We start from the raw sequence: 14,453 nt of genomic DNA on the forward strand, positions 1-14,453 counted from the left end.
AAAGGAAAAAATATAGTACATGGAAACTAATCGCATGAGCCTAGTTGATTCATGTGTTCTTTGAAGGAAAGATTTAGAAAAAATCAGTTTGAGAAAGAGAGAGGAAAGAGAGATTAAGTTTTAAATCTAAATTTTCCACAATTTACTGATCTAGTAGGCTTTTATCAGAGATTCATGAGTCGGGCAGCATCCAGTTCAGCAGATAGAAGGGACTTGGAAGGGCTGAATGAGGCAGAGACTGAGTAAACCAAAGTGGGTGGACATCGAAGTTTCACGGGGCACTTGCTGATTAGCTAAAGCAGGCTACTCCCTGCTGGGAGCACAGGGGAGGCTCCGGACTGGCCAGGTGACCCTTGCTGAGCAGGCCAGCTTGAGTCTGGGACTTGGGCTTTCCTTTTCTGGGAGAGTCGCGTCCAGAACCTTAATCACATTTTGGTCGGCTGATGTGGGACTTAGCCTGAGCGGTGCCATCTCGGGCCTAATCTGGTGACATCCACCTGGATTAGTGTTCTCTTTGACGCAGGAAAAGCTTTCGTAACTAACTCCGTTGTGATAGCAATTGGCCTCAAAAATGTGCACATTAACCCAAAGGCATCTGTCCCTGGGACAGGAAGTTGATGACTTATAATTTATTTCTTTACAAGGCCCGTGGTGTAAATCCCTGTTCCTTTTTGTTCCCACAGGGAATTACTGGAACGCTGCCTCCTTCCCAAACCCGTCCTCCTACCTGCACTTCTCGACTTTCCAAGGGGAAACGAGCGCTGACATTTCTTTCTACTTCAAAACACTCACCCCCCGGGGAGTCTTTCTGGAAAACCTCGGGAACACAGACTTCATCAAGCTGGAACTAAAATGTGAGTACCCTTTGCAGGGGGCTGCCCTCCCTGCATCTGTCCTAGACCTGATGACTTGGCTTCCTGCATTCAAACATCAGTGGTTTTCTTTGTTCCAGAAAGCGCTAAGGTCCCCAAACTTCAGTAAGACCAAATGCCCATGCTGGGGTTTCTCACAAGGAAGCAGGCACATAAGACTCCCACACATATGCCACCCAGCAAAACAAGAGAGGAAAAATTGCCCTCACAGCAGTGGGAAGTAGGATGTATATTAAATGTCCTTTTGTGTGTGTGTTTGTTTTGCAAGGAGACAGAGGGTTGTGTAAAGTCATCTGCAGAACAGGAGTTGGGGGGTGCACAAGGGAAAGTGGGGACCATAATGGAACTGCCAACATACTGTCTGCGCATTAATGGAGCAAAGGAAGTTTGAGTGTGCTGCTTTCCAGGAGGGACCCCCACATCCACACACTCTCTGAAGGTCTAAGTTCTGAATTTATTTAACCAAGGATCAGAAACTAAGTGAATCAGAGCTATGGCATGTCCTGCCAAGCTGTGCTCCACTTGCTGTGGGTCCCAGAGACCGTCAGAGGTCCCAGGCATGGGGAAGCCATCTGTGGTGGCAGGAGTGCCACTGGGTCCTGTCATCCCAGGTCCTATTTATCCTTGGGCACATGTTCAGCTCAAGGAATTTACAATCCACAAACTTCCAGATCTGGTGAATATTTGTGAAATCTCCAGGCTCTACTGCTCCAGATAAAGACAGCAAGATGACAGATGGGACCAGGAGAGAGAAGCAGCCAGTGCCCCACATCCCCAAGTCCCTCTACAAAACCTGGGTGCCACCCCCACTCAAAGTCTCCATCCTCCCTCCGCCTTTCCATGAATCATCTGTCACCATTAGAATCACAGACCCTCAGTCATGGCGATCTATGTCTCCACCTCAACACTATTTACAAGAGCCCAAGCAATGGAAACAACAGGTATCCAACAACACAAGTGGATAAAGAAGAGGTGGTACATACATACAGTGGAATATTACTCAGCTATGAAAAAGGATGAAATCTTACCATTTGCAACAACGTGGATCAACCTGGAGGGGATTATGCTAAGGGAAATAAGTCAAAAAAGAGAAAGACAAATACCAGATGATTTTACTCCTGTGTGGAATATAACAAAACAAAGCAAAGGAACAGACAAAACTAAACCAAATCGAGCCGTAGAAATATAACTGTAGAATTGAAACTGGGGTAGGGGGGATTATGGACTGTGGTAGAAGGTTATGGGTGATTTGGTAGTGAGTGTGGTGTGGTAACATATACCTGAAGAGGAGTCAACCTTTACCTCTACGTCACATGCAATATTGTAAACCAATGTTACTGCCATAAAAATAGGTCAAAGTCAGCTACAGAGACAGAAGTCAAAATACTCTTTCTTTCGATGTTGATTGTGCTCTTGCAAGCATGGTGAAGGTTCCTAAAACCCACCGGACATTCTGTAAGAAGTGTGCCAAGCACCACCCCACAAAGTGACACATTCAAGGAGGGCAGGGATTCTCTGCCCAGGGAAAGCAGCGATATGACAGGAAGCAGAGTGGCTGTGGTGGGCAGACAGCCAATTTTCTGGAAGGCAAAAATTACAAAGAATTTTGTCTGAAACTTGAATGTGTTGAGCCCCACGGCAGGTCTGGAGAATTCTAGCTACTACGACATGTAAGCATTTTGAAGAGGAAGGGGATAAGAGGAGAAAGGACCAAAGAACCCAGGACTAAGCTTCATCTTTGTTTATTATGAAGACAATCAAACCTTGAGGTTATGTTCACATCAAAAAAATAAGCATAGTGGCCACCTCCACTCCCTGGTGATAGGGAATGTTGACCAGGAAGGGACACAGGTGAACCGTCTTGCGTGGTAGAAATGTTCTAATCTTGACCTACAGAGTGATGGCATCTGTAAAAATTTAGTCAACTACACAACTGAGATTTTCACGTTTTAGTGTATGTAACTTATACTTCAGTGAAAACAGTGGAAAGAGAGAAAACTCTGCTGTGAAAATATCTTGAGTTGTTGAATAACAAATGTGTTAATAAAGCCCTTGTCTTTTCAGCAAAAGCCATAGATACCATGATTCTAGGTTGATCCCTAGTTGTAAATGCTAACAAAGGATCCATCAAAATTGTCCATTGATACTTGAAGTTCAACATGTCAAAACTGAAATCCAAGGCGTCCCCTGGTGGCGCAGCGGTTGAGCGCTGGGCTGCGAAGCTGCCTGCTGCCTCTGCAGCGCTGGTTGGATCCCCAGCCACCAGCGAGGGCCCCACATGGCAGACCTCTCCTGCCATGCCCGCTTTTCCCCTTAGCAGTGTACTTCATCAGTCTGCCTGTTCTGTTTCCCACTATGGCTCTGGTGAATTCTCTCACCCTCTGCTGTACCCAGTGCTTGTATAAATAAATAAATAAATCTAAAAAAAAAAAAAAAAAGAACTGAAATCCATCATCTTCCCCCAAAAGTCTCTTCTGTGCTCCCCTCCTTGGTTAATGCCATCTTCTCTTCATTCTCCAGGTTAGGAAAGCTCAGTTGTGTCGAGTGTTTCACTAACCTCCCCGCTCCAGACAGACTGCTTATCTTGGTTAACACTGTATTTTCTCATATGGAGAACTGCTCTGCTGACATTCCTGAGGATATGTCAACACATCAGAGCAACCCCAGAGAAAGCATCCATCCCAGCTAGTGACAAAAAAAGATGTGTGGAACATCGATGCAAAGAAAATGAAGTCTTATCGAATTTCTCTGTATTTCCCATGATGACAACTTTTGTGGAAATGGCCTGGATTCTTGATCCGAACAGCCTCATAGTTTCTCTCTCTCTCTCTGTTTCCTCTCTTCTGACATCTGCCCTCCCAATGAGGAGAGATTTCTACAGATCTGGTCCCATCACTCCTTTTCTTTAGACCCTAAAGACAAAACCCAAGGTGCTCAATGTGTTACAAGAAATGTTCAAGTGTTTAATCTTGGTAAGTGAATTAAGACTTTGAATTAATATTTTAGACTTCTTCCCACAACATGCAACAGTGTTCCACTATTTTCACCCATTCGATACCATCTAGAATTGTCCCCCACAAACTGAAATCCTACCCACATAGTGTTTTTCTTATGCCATCTTAAAACACAAGACAAAAGTCTTTATCTTTTCTAAAAAATATCAAAATTTCTTTAAAACAATTAATTCAGATTGTTGTCTAGAAAATAATAGGCCTCCTCATCAAAGATCATCTTCACATAGTGTTTGTCTGACTAGAGTTTATATTATGTGTCATTACAATCAAGAAATGCTCACGTCTCGTGGAGATATTTTTTCTAATGGAATTTTTCTTCAATTTAAAATTCTCTGATTCTCATGTTTTCTGAGTTATTTATTGTGTGTAGTCGGCACAAAATCTTTCCCTTCAAAAAGATGGCATGTTAAAGTGTCAAACAGACCAGCTGTTAAAATCAGTCTGCCTATGGCAAGCTGGAAAAAGGACAACAGGAATTCTAAGAGGAGAAGAGATAAAAGAAACTACAATTCATACATCAAGATCTGAGACAGAAATGGGAGGAAGAATGTGTCATTACTCCTCATTAATAAACACATGGATTAGTAAGAACAGTAGAAACAGATGTGAGGCATTATGGTGAAGTTAGGGACCTTCCATCCGCCATTCTGGAAGCTAATAGTTTCTCTGCAACCTTAGTATTTTCATAAAAACCAATGCTCTAAGAAGGAAGAGCTACACCATCATCAGTGAGTGTGTGTTGCTAATGCTGGGATATAAGATCAGCTGCTGTAACAAATAAAACCCTAGTTTCAGTGACTGTTATGCTGTCTGATAAGTATTCTTCTGGTCCAAGAACTCCTTCTACATGAGATTCAGAGATCAAGGCTCCTTTGTGATTCCACCATCTGCTGGAGCCTGGGAGTTTCTAAATCAGGTGAGCAGTCAAAGAAAAGGTGAAGAAATTCTGATGTCTTACCACGGTGGCTCAGAGGTGATATGCATTCCTTTGCTCTGGTCCCTGCGTGGTTAACCCACCATAGAGCTCCATCCACCTGCCTCCGAGCTGCGGCTCTTGGATGAATAGATGGAAGATTTTCAAAGGGTAACTAGGAAAAGGAGAAAAGAAAACATTCATGTAAAGTCAGCAGTGTCTGCCATAGATAACTATGGCAACAAAAAGGCATCAGCTTTAACTTGCCAGGAGACATCGAGGTAGGTTTCCAAAAGATGAAGCATTTGGTTTGCAATGAAGACTGACTGGCAAGTAAATGAGATAAAGGCTTTTTCTCCAGACAGTAAACGGTACAGGCAAATGCAAGTCAAGGAGGAAGATCGTGGAGCAACTGAGGAATTTTAAAGAATAGCTAAAATCCGGGGACCCGTTAAAAGGCATTTTTCTTGAAAGTAATGTCACCCTCAAGTATCTGCTAAGAGTTTGACAAAAGAAAGGTGGCTAGACCTTAAGCCTCTTAGGAAATGACACATTTTACTTGGCTTTGCAGATAGTGTTAAAATGATCAAATTTGGTTTTCTGCATCTCTGAATTTGATTCCTCTGATGAAGTCTGATGAGATGCAGAGTGACTGCTCATGACGAGTGTTTGATATTTCGCATGCTACAGGGTGTTTCTGGGTAAGAGCAACCGAGCCTATGAACAACAGAACAGTGTGTATCTGTCAAGTGTAATTACAACACTGAGTTAGCTTCTCTTGAGTCCTGATTCCTGCAGACATTAGCGTAAACTCCCGAACATGCCGGCACTTCAGGCCAGTGAGGAGTTTTCTTTGGATAATAGCATGCCTTTCGTATTTTTAATTAGGAAAAATAATTCACATCTAGCTCAAAATTACTTTATTCTCAAGTTTGACCACTCCATAGTCTCAGTTATCCTAAAAACAGGGGAAAAGTAGAGAGGAATGTTTCAATGTTCTATTAAATTTCCTTTAAGTTTCTATATTTAAATGAAATCTCCTTCTTGGCATTTTGATGAACTCCTCTCTCTGATTAAGCACTCATTAAAATTATAGAATAGAGTTGCTTAAAATGTCACCAACCTTTTCAGAAGACAGTGAAATGATCAGATTATAAATTTTATATCAGGGAGATAAAGTTTCTTTATTGTTGACTGGTTTAAGAATCCAGAGAATCCAAAAGAATAAACCAAAAAAATCAGCAATAACTTCATATTTTAATGTATTTAGTACACTCTTTTAGTGTGGATGTTTCCAAACATTTTCCTGTGTACTCATACAGCAATATGATTTTTTAAAAAATGAGATCAAATGGTGATACTCTTCCATAACCTGCTTCTTTGATATAACAATATTTTAGAAACACATTTCCTTATCAATTTTTTTAACTCCACAAGATACTTTTTTCGACTTTTTAAACATCTATATGTGATTCCATGAAAGGGCATGTGCAGTTTGAAAAAATCATGGCTTTGTATTTACAAAGAAAAACCAAAAAGGTATGGTCCTTGTTATATAGCCTACAGGATACAAAACGAAAGTTCTCACTGGCTGGTCCATGTATTGTAGTTCTTCAGAAATGTGTTTTAGTCCCCATCAGCTTCTTACATCTGGATCTAGCACCTTCTGGAGATGATAATTAGATTATTACGTCAACCAATGCAATGTTAAAGATGGAGCACCACTGTCCCAAGCCCAGTGTCCCATTTAACTGACAACCCCATTATTGGGCTTGACTTTCGTTCATGGTTTTTTGTTGTATTTTTTTTTTTAATTTGGGGAGTTTTTATTTTATTTTGAGTCATTTTTATTAGGTAGTGTGGTTTACAACACTGTGAATGACATAAGGATACAGGTTCAGACTTCTTCAGATGTGTGGCCACACCACACCACAATCCAGGCACCCATATTCCCTGCCTTAGTCTTATTGGGGCTTACCTCTTAAAAGATATATTTGCACATTCCAATGAGCTGGTTTCCTGTTGCAACTTTGCAGACATCATACCACACCACAGCAAACCACATGCTGGATGTGTGTGGCGTCTTGCTGATGAAGACTTGCTCAGACCCCATAGCAGCAAGCCACGATGATAACATCAGTGAAAAGGGAAGCCTTTGCTTGGGAAGGTCGCACCAGGACATCCTTATCAGGCATCAAGACAGTCTCCCGGTGGGTGACCCTTGTCCCAGGTCGGGCCAGATCCTCCCTCCATGGAGGGCAGGTTGAACCCACCCAAGGCAGATGCTGAGGTAGTCCAGACCTACTGCAACCTTTCTCGTCAAGGAATTAGTCTAGAAAGGAGCCACTTCCCCTTCCTTCATCAAATCATGAAGAAAGAGAGCATGCCTGTTTGAAGGACTGGATCCTGAAAAGGTTTTCATGTGGACTCTACTCGAGAAAGTTGTGTTTTCAACCATCATCAGAAATAAGGGGAAAAGAAGCCCAAGTTATAGTGAATTATTATTAGTGTGTAATATTATCTATTTCCAGTGGGAGTCTTTGTTCCAGTAGAAATTGGTTTGTGCAAACTCAAGGGACACTGCGAAGTAATCTGTCATTTTTCTGGAGGTGGGATAGGGGACCTGCAGAGTCTGTTAACTCTCCCACACTGCTAACCGGGCAGGCATCCTAAGGTCCTTTCAACCCTGAGGTCCTCATTTCTAGCATTCGCTACCAAATAGAAGATAGAGGAGACTTTTACATTATCATAAAGAACAGCTATTAAGATCATTTAGATTAGTTATGCGTTTCTTGCAAAGATTCCAAGGAAAAAGTCACTTCTATGTCTACACAGTCTTTCACACGTTTAGAATGCCTGTTATGTAGAAAGAGACCCTCTGCTCTCATCTCTCTCTGCATCCCATTTAGTCTCTGCAGAACCAACTTTGTTTCACTTTTCTCTGTGATTTGCCCTACTTTGCAAATGCACAGCAGTCAAAATGGATCTGGTGTTGGAATGGAAAACAGAATAAATCTTTTTACATTCTTTTTTTTTTTAAATAATAAATTTTATTTTTATATTCCCCCATACAACTGCACATGCCCCATTCTGACCCCAATCCCTCCCCTCCCGGCCTCCACCCCCCAAAAAGTGTCTCTGGTTCATAGTTTTTTGTTGATTTTGATTTTCACTTTCTTATAGTTATTCATTTTCCTGATCCCTTATTTAAGTTTTCTAAAATCTTTTTACATTCTGTGTCCATCACGTAAAATATAATCTTCATTTGGCACTTTTTTTTTCATTAGTGAGCTCTCGTGGGCAGTCACACCGGGGTGGCTTTGAAAGAACATGCTAGATCAGAAGCAATTTGCAGCAAAGCAGGGAGAAAAAAGTCATGCCAGCAGCCCCTCCCTGCGCCCAGGACACAGTCTGCTTTCTCTCTAGTGGGCTGACCCACCACTCCCCCCAGCAGGCAGCTCCTTGGAAGCCTGGTCCTCTCTCCTTGGATCTGGTTTGGGCTTTTCCTTGTTGTCACTGTCCCCACCAGCCCAGCCCGCCACAACCCCGCCATTTTAGGAATTATAATTTATGAGTCAACTGACTCGCTGTCTCCTTATAAGCATCAGCTGGGTCCCGGGAGCTTTTGTCCAACTCAGGCCCTCAATACAGTGGCCCATTCTTGAGCTCTCAAATCACCTCTCTCAATGAACTGCTCTCTGACGTCACCTGAAACCCCATAAATAACCCAGGTTCTCCCGGCTCCCCCTCCCCAGAGCACATTTCTTCCAATGAGTATTTCTCGTTTCGTGGGACAATCTAACTATGGTCAAGAGAAGGCCTCTTCGGCATCCACACCCCTGAACCACACTCCGCTCCATCGCTGCACAGTCCCCGGGCATCACCGCTCATGGTCTCTCCAAAGCAGCTTCTGCAGCTGCTTTTATCACAAATCCCCTCTCCCCACAGGCACTGTCAGGACTTTCTTCCCGGCACACCTTCTGTTCTTTCTAAACACTGGGGTGTTCCTTGCTGAGGACAGGTGCCACCTGTCATTTTAGAAAGATTTTTTTGTCTTTTTCCTTTTAAAATCATAAAGGTCCCATTAATATTCAAGAAGTTATTCTCAGAAGGGGGTTAAATGCATGGAGAAAACTAAAATTAGCAAGGCTTTGCATTTTCGAGACAGCTCCCTGGTTTTGCATGGCCAGCGGTAACTCCCCTTGGCTTCCTTTTCTCTGTGGATGCCTTTGTTTGTGAAGTTATTTTTTAACCATAATAAAAAGCTTAAAGGCCAATATACATAAGGAGAAATATTTCTCAGACTCAAGAGGTTATCACGATACCAGAGGTTTTGAAATGGGTTCATCACATTTATTCTGGAGCTCCAGGCATTTCCTTGAAGAATTTCCAAAACACTTCAATTACATTTTTCTTGCCAGTATTCATTTTCAGATGTGTTTGACACTGATTGGGGCGGGGGGGGGGGTGTGAATATGCACATTTGGCACTAAAAATCTCTATATAATTTTTAAGATTTATTTATTTGTATAAGAACTGGGGTACAGACCAGAAGCGTGGGAAGGTGAGAGAATTCACCAGAGTCAGAGCAGGGAGCAGAACAGGATGACGGGCCAAAAACACTGCTGAGGGGGGCAGTGGATGAGACAGGAGAGGTCTGCCGCGCCATGTGGGTATCTCCCTGGCCGGCAGGGAATCGAAACCTGCCCTGCGGAGGCTGCGGACATCTTCACAGTGCTGTACTCAACCTGCTGTGCCACCGAGGAGGTCCTAAAAATCTCTATATTCATAAATTAAGGCTAGCAAAAGAAAAAGAGTTTCTTTTTATTCCCTGCACACTGGTGGGCACAAGGTCTGAACCTGGTGGCTGCGGGACGGCAGGGTCCCTCCAGGCTCACCCCTCCCTTCAAGAGCAGCTCCAGGGCCCAAGTCCCCCAGTCTTCAGGCTGTTCGACTCAATCACGTTCTTCTCAACCAAAGTGATCATTTTTGTTTTGGCAGAGAATTAGGGCCAACTGCTAAGTTGGAAGGGCCACAGCCCACGAGACACACGCTTCTGATGCCCCCAATAGCCCAGGTTGCCCCAAATGCTGTTAGAATCTGAGGGTTCTCTGCAAGGGCTCAGCTCTCATGGAAGGCTGCGCTACCTGTGGTTCTGGTTATCACAGGGAAGAGGTTAGAATCAGGCAAGGGAAGTGTTACCATAATGTCAGGTCTTCAGGCCTAGTCTCCCAGCCAGGAATGGATCCCTGAACCAGGATCCTCTGCCTCTGGCTCCTCTTCTCAGTTTATCTTGGACAGCCTCTGTGCCTCCAATATCATACCTCTGGGAACAGCATTTCATGCAGTTTGTTTCAAACATCGTAACTCACGTATCAAGTTCCCAGGCTGAGAAGGTGCACAGTAAGTCACGCTGCCCTCAGGGGGATGCTTGTGACATGCAGAGTGGGCCCGCACATGTGCTGGTGTCCTGAGTGATGGGATCCGCCCAGGGAGCCCCTGGGGTGTTATTTCAGAATGTCCCCATTCATTCTTCCATCTGTCCAGTTGTTTGCTCCCTCATAGAGAGCTGAGCACCTGCTCTGTGGCTGGCTTTGGTCTAGATACTGAGACTCTCACATAAATGAAGAGAAAATGCCTCTGTGAGACCGGGAACACATGCAGGTGCCTCTTGCCCCCCAGACTCAAGTAAAGAAGAGGAAGCAGCTGAGAGTGGGGTTTGCTCTTTAGTATGGACTGTGTGGGCCATGAATTTCTAATATGATGACTTGTGAACAAAGAGCAAAAGCAGCAGCCCGGGGTCATTTGGATAAAGGACAGCAAGTGCTAAGGTCCTGAGGCAGATGTGAAGGAGATAAACCTTGTCTGAAGGCCTTAAAGATAACTAAGGAGCAGACACAGATAGAGAATATAAGAAGCTCTTCCAAGGACTTGGCCAGGAAAGGGTAACAAGAAATGAGCAACAAGGTCAAGAGAAGTCTTGGAAGGGTGGAGGCTGTGAAGATTAGTCTTGTCTGCACGTTCACATGGAAAGATCCAGGAGAGAATAATCAGCACTGTAATGTGGGGTGGGGCGGAATTGCTGGATTGATGTCCTTGAGTGGAAGCTTGACCTTGGACAGGACACAGACCCCTTCCTCCCTTCTTCTTTTTGTTCCTCGCCCTCTGCTGCCCTCCCTCGCTTTCCACTCACCTGCCTCTCCTCATCCTTCTTGGCCCTTTCATGTTGCATGAATTCTTTTGTCTTCTAAAATAGTCTTAGCCCTTCACCAAAAGGAAAATATATTCATAACAGTCTGCAGCAGAAGGAGGCTAAAATACTTGCTCTAACAATAATCAGTTTGTTGTATGGGTCAAATGAGATTTTGTGCAGAAAAGCCCTTTGGAAGCTATCAATCTCTGAACTTCATTTTGAAATGGAAGAAACACATCACCATCAAAACTGCAGCTGTGTCCGCTGCCCGCCCAACGTTCTCACTGGGGGTACTTTCCTTGCCGAGCCTCTTTGCCTAGTCGACATCGAATGACCAAATATTGTCTGCTGCTTTCAACTGACACTCGGAGTCCAATGTCCACATGTTACTGCTCCTGCTGGGAGAATTCAAAGCAAAGGTCTGCTATTCTGGTAGGTTGTTAAATTTGTCACTCGATACATTAAGCCTGGAGTGATGTGTCGGAGAGAACTTTTGATGAGTTAGAATGAGTGTGAATAGTGCCCCCTGCTGGAATTATACTTGAAAGGGGGCAGGGAGCACATGAGAGCCCCCGGGCTGGCCAGAGGAAGTCACGACCCAGATGGATTCAAGGATCGTCTCTGCACTGATCTCTTTTCTGGTGCCCGTATGCCCCTTGCGCATTTCTCTTTCAAGGTCTCTCTTTTCTCCCCATAATGATTCAATATCTAAAACCACTATGGAGACATGTTCCTTTGTTAGTGTTTCTCTTCCACCCTCTTGGCAATCAGACAATCAACCGCTGGCATTTGAAAGGACCTCAGAGATTGCCTCGTTGAACGTTGTCAAACACACCTTGGACACAGAAGCGCTTGGAAAACTGTGGATGAGATCCTCACTTCAGACACCATTAAAATAAGGCCACAAATGGGGAAAAGGCAGTTTCAGGACCAGAATTCACACGTACTGACTCCCAAACTGTCCCCTGCATCAGTTAAGACTCTTTTAGTTGCAATAAAAAATGGCCTCCACCATAATGGAGAGCTCACGGAAGGAGTCTTGGGGTGGCTGTGGGAGTAATTCAAGGGCTCAGCAATGTCACCAAAACCCCAGGTTGGCCCGTTGCCACTCTTCCCCCTGGTGCCTACAGGCAGCCCAGCTGCGCCAGCGGACACAGCCTGAGGTCACGGGCAGGACAGGGACTCACTGTCTCTTCTCTTATGAGCTCAGAAATGTGTCTCGAAGGGCACATCCAGACTCACCTCATATTTTATTGACCAGGAAGGAATGATTTGTTCTGTCCTATGAGTCCTGGCAAGGAGCATGGAATCCACGTGCTTGGCTTAGACACACTCACCTGGGGCCGGGCCGCCCTTCGCTGGAGCGTGAGGCTGGAGGGACGCGCTCCGATTCCTGGCAAAGCTGGGGCAGCGCACAAGGAAGGGGGCTGCTGAGTGTCCGGGGCAAGTCCCCAGGGGTTTCTCCCACTTCTGCTTGTCCTGGGTGCGGGGGGGGGGGGGGGGGCGCGCATGGACAGCTCTCTTCATGCCTTTTTAAGGAGGCACGTTGAGCAAACAGCTTCGGAAGGTGGAGGCAGCATCTCCAGAACATCTCAGATGTGTTTTTTGCTCAGGGAAGTAGAGCCGACGCCGCTCCCCGCGGCCAAAGTTGCCAGCAGTCCCTTGAAAAGACTGGACCTTCCTGCGTTTGAGGCCCTTCCTCTGGGACACAAATCCACTGCCCATGCAGGGTCTGCCTGGACTGCTCCTCAGGCCCCTGTGGGTTTGGGGGGAACCAGGGAAACCCAGGTGAAGTGGAAATCCGTGCAGCCTGCTGTGCGTGCGTAATGAAGACTTTGTCTCTGACCCAAGGGGTCTTCTCCAGCACCTGTGAAACTGGGCCAGCAAACTGGTCAGTCTTCAAGTAGAGCAGAACCCCAGGGGCTCCCCACTTCTCGACACTGATGCAAAGGCAGACGTGGTGTCTGCCACGGGCTTCTTTCCAGGGGGCGTGATACAGACATTCGGCTCCGAATGCAACCCACGTCGGGAAGCGAGAACATTCCCAGCCTATGCCACAGGCCTTTGCCACGTCAGGAGCAGGGCGGCGCTGGAGTCGCCCGCTGGAGTCGCCCATCAAGGGTGGTGTCGCTGCCTCCCGAGTCTTCAAGGCTGCCCCCCTTGTATCCACTCGCTGGCGCGCTCTGTAATTATCTCTTTTAAAATGTCAGTTCCTCTCACCCGGAAGACCCAGAGCAATCAGCCGCAAACTGAACTTCAGAAGCTTTTAAACCACACGTGTCGTGTGCCCGGGAGCTGGGATTCCTCGGGGCATCCCTCGGCAGTGCAGGGGGCTGACACTGGGTGACTGAGTGAGAAGAGCTCTTCCCTGCGCTCGCACCCCGCGCGCACCCCCTTCCTCGGGGCCTGCTGTCAGTGTCTTTCTTCAGCAGAGCCTGAAGGGAGGATTCACTCTCAGGAGCCCTGGCCCTGACTCGAGCTGGGGTAAGAGCCGGAGCAGGCCGCGGGAGGCTTCCTTTCCCTTCCTCCTGGAGAGGGACGCGTCGGTGTAGAGGCCACCACGGTCCGGAGGAACAGACAGTCTGACAACCAGCTCTCGCCAGCTAACTGCTGGTGCTCCAGTTCTCTCCCCACGGTGACCTTATTTATTTCTCTATCTCCCTATTTAATTCACTGAAGTGCCACTGTGTTACATCCTTGCTAATATTCTGGCAGCACAGGATTTCTCCCCTCTGGCGTGGTCGCTGTCGCTCTCCCACTGCCAGCACACCCACAGTCCCCCACCACAGGGGTCCACGGTGCTCGCCCCCCAACCCCATATCCCCCTCTGTAAGGGTGGGACCTGGGCACAGTGCAGGTTTTCCTGATGCCATGCAGACCGGGTAAAGGAGGAGTCAGAGTCCTCAGTAGTTTTGCAGGTTTTTTATTTGAGGTTCACCAGGCATATGGCAGGCAGGGGTGCTGGCTGGGGGGCTGGGAGGCTGGCAGGCCTCCCAGCCCCCAGCAAGTCTTCACTCTATCTGGGCTCTCTGGCGTTCTCTGCTTCTGCTTCGGCTTCTCCTTCAGATTCTGATTCTGATTCTGATTCTGCTGCTGCTGCTACTGCTACTGGTGCTGCTGGCGTCCCCCCGTGATGCTGCCCTTAAAAAGCACAGTCTTAGCTCAGCTGAATCCCATCTACCTATGCCCACACCCTACTCCAGGTGGCCGCCATCAGGCATGCATTCAGGACAAGGATCCATCATCTATCCTGATGGCGGAAGGGCAGAAAAGCCTGATATTTTCTTTACCCTACACCCTCCTTCCCCACCCCCCCATGCCTCAACTCTGTAGTCAGTTTTCAAGCGATGGTTTTAATGTTGTCTTTGTCTGACCGTTTGTTTGGTTTCTCTGTATTCCACATGGGACGCCATCCGGTATTTATCCTTCTTCTGGCTCATTCCTCTTAGCATCACCCCTTC

General features: G+C 46.2%; 1 protein-coding gene across 1 annotated transcript in view; it reads left to right on the forward strand.

The window, feature by feature from the left end:
* Positions 1-14,453, forward strand: part of CNTNAP2 (contactin associated protein 2) — a gene marked incomplete at both ends in the record, with an annotated part of 1,573,870 nt that overhangs the window by 1,415,853 nt on the left and 143,564 nt on the right. The window contains one exon of the mRNA XM_084230860.1: positions 684-854. Coding sequence (XP_084086986.1) covers positions 684-854 — 171 coding nt within the window. The remainder of the gene's footprint in view (positions 1-683; positions 855-14,453) is intronic.

Source organism: Talpa europaea (assembly GCF_964194135.1).
Source record: "Talpa europaea genome assembly, chromosome: 3".
Classification (NCBI taxonomy): Eukaryota; Metazoa; Chordata; class Mammalia; order Eulipotyphla; family Talpidae; genus Talpa; species Talpa europaea.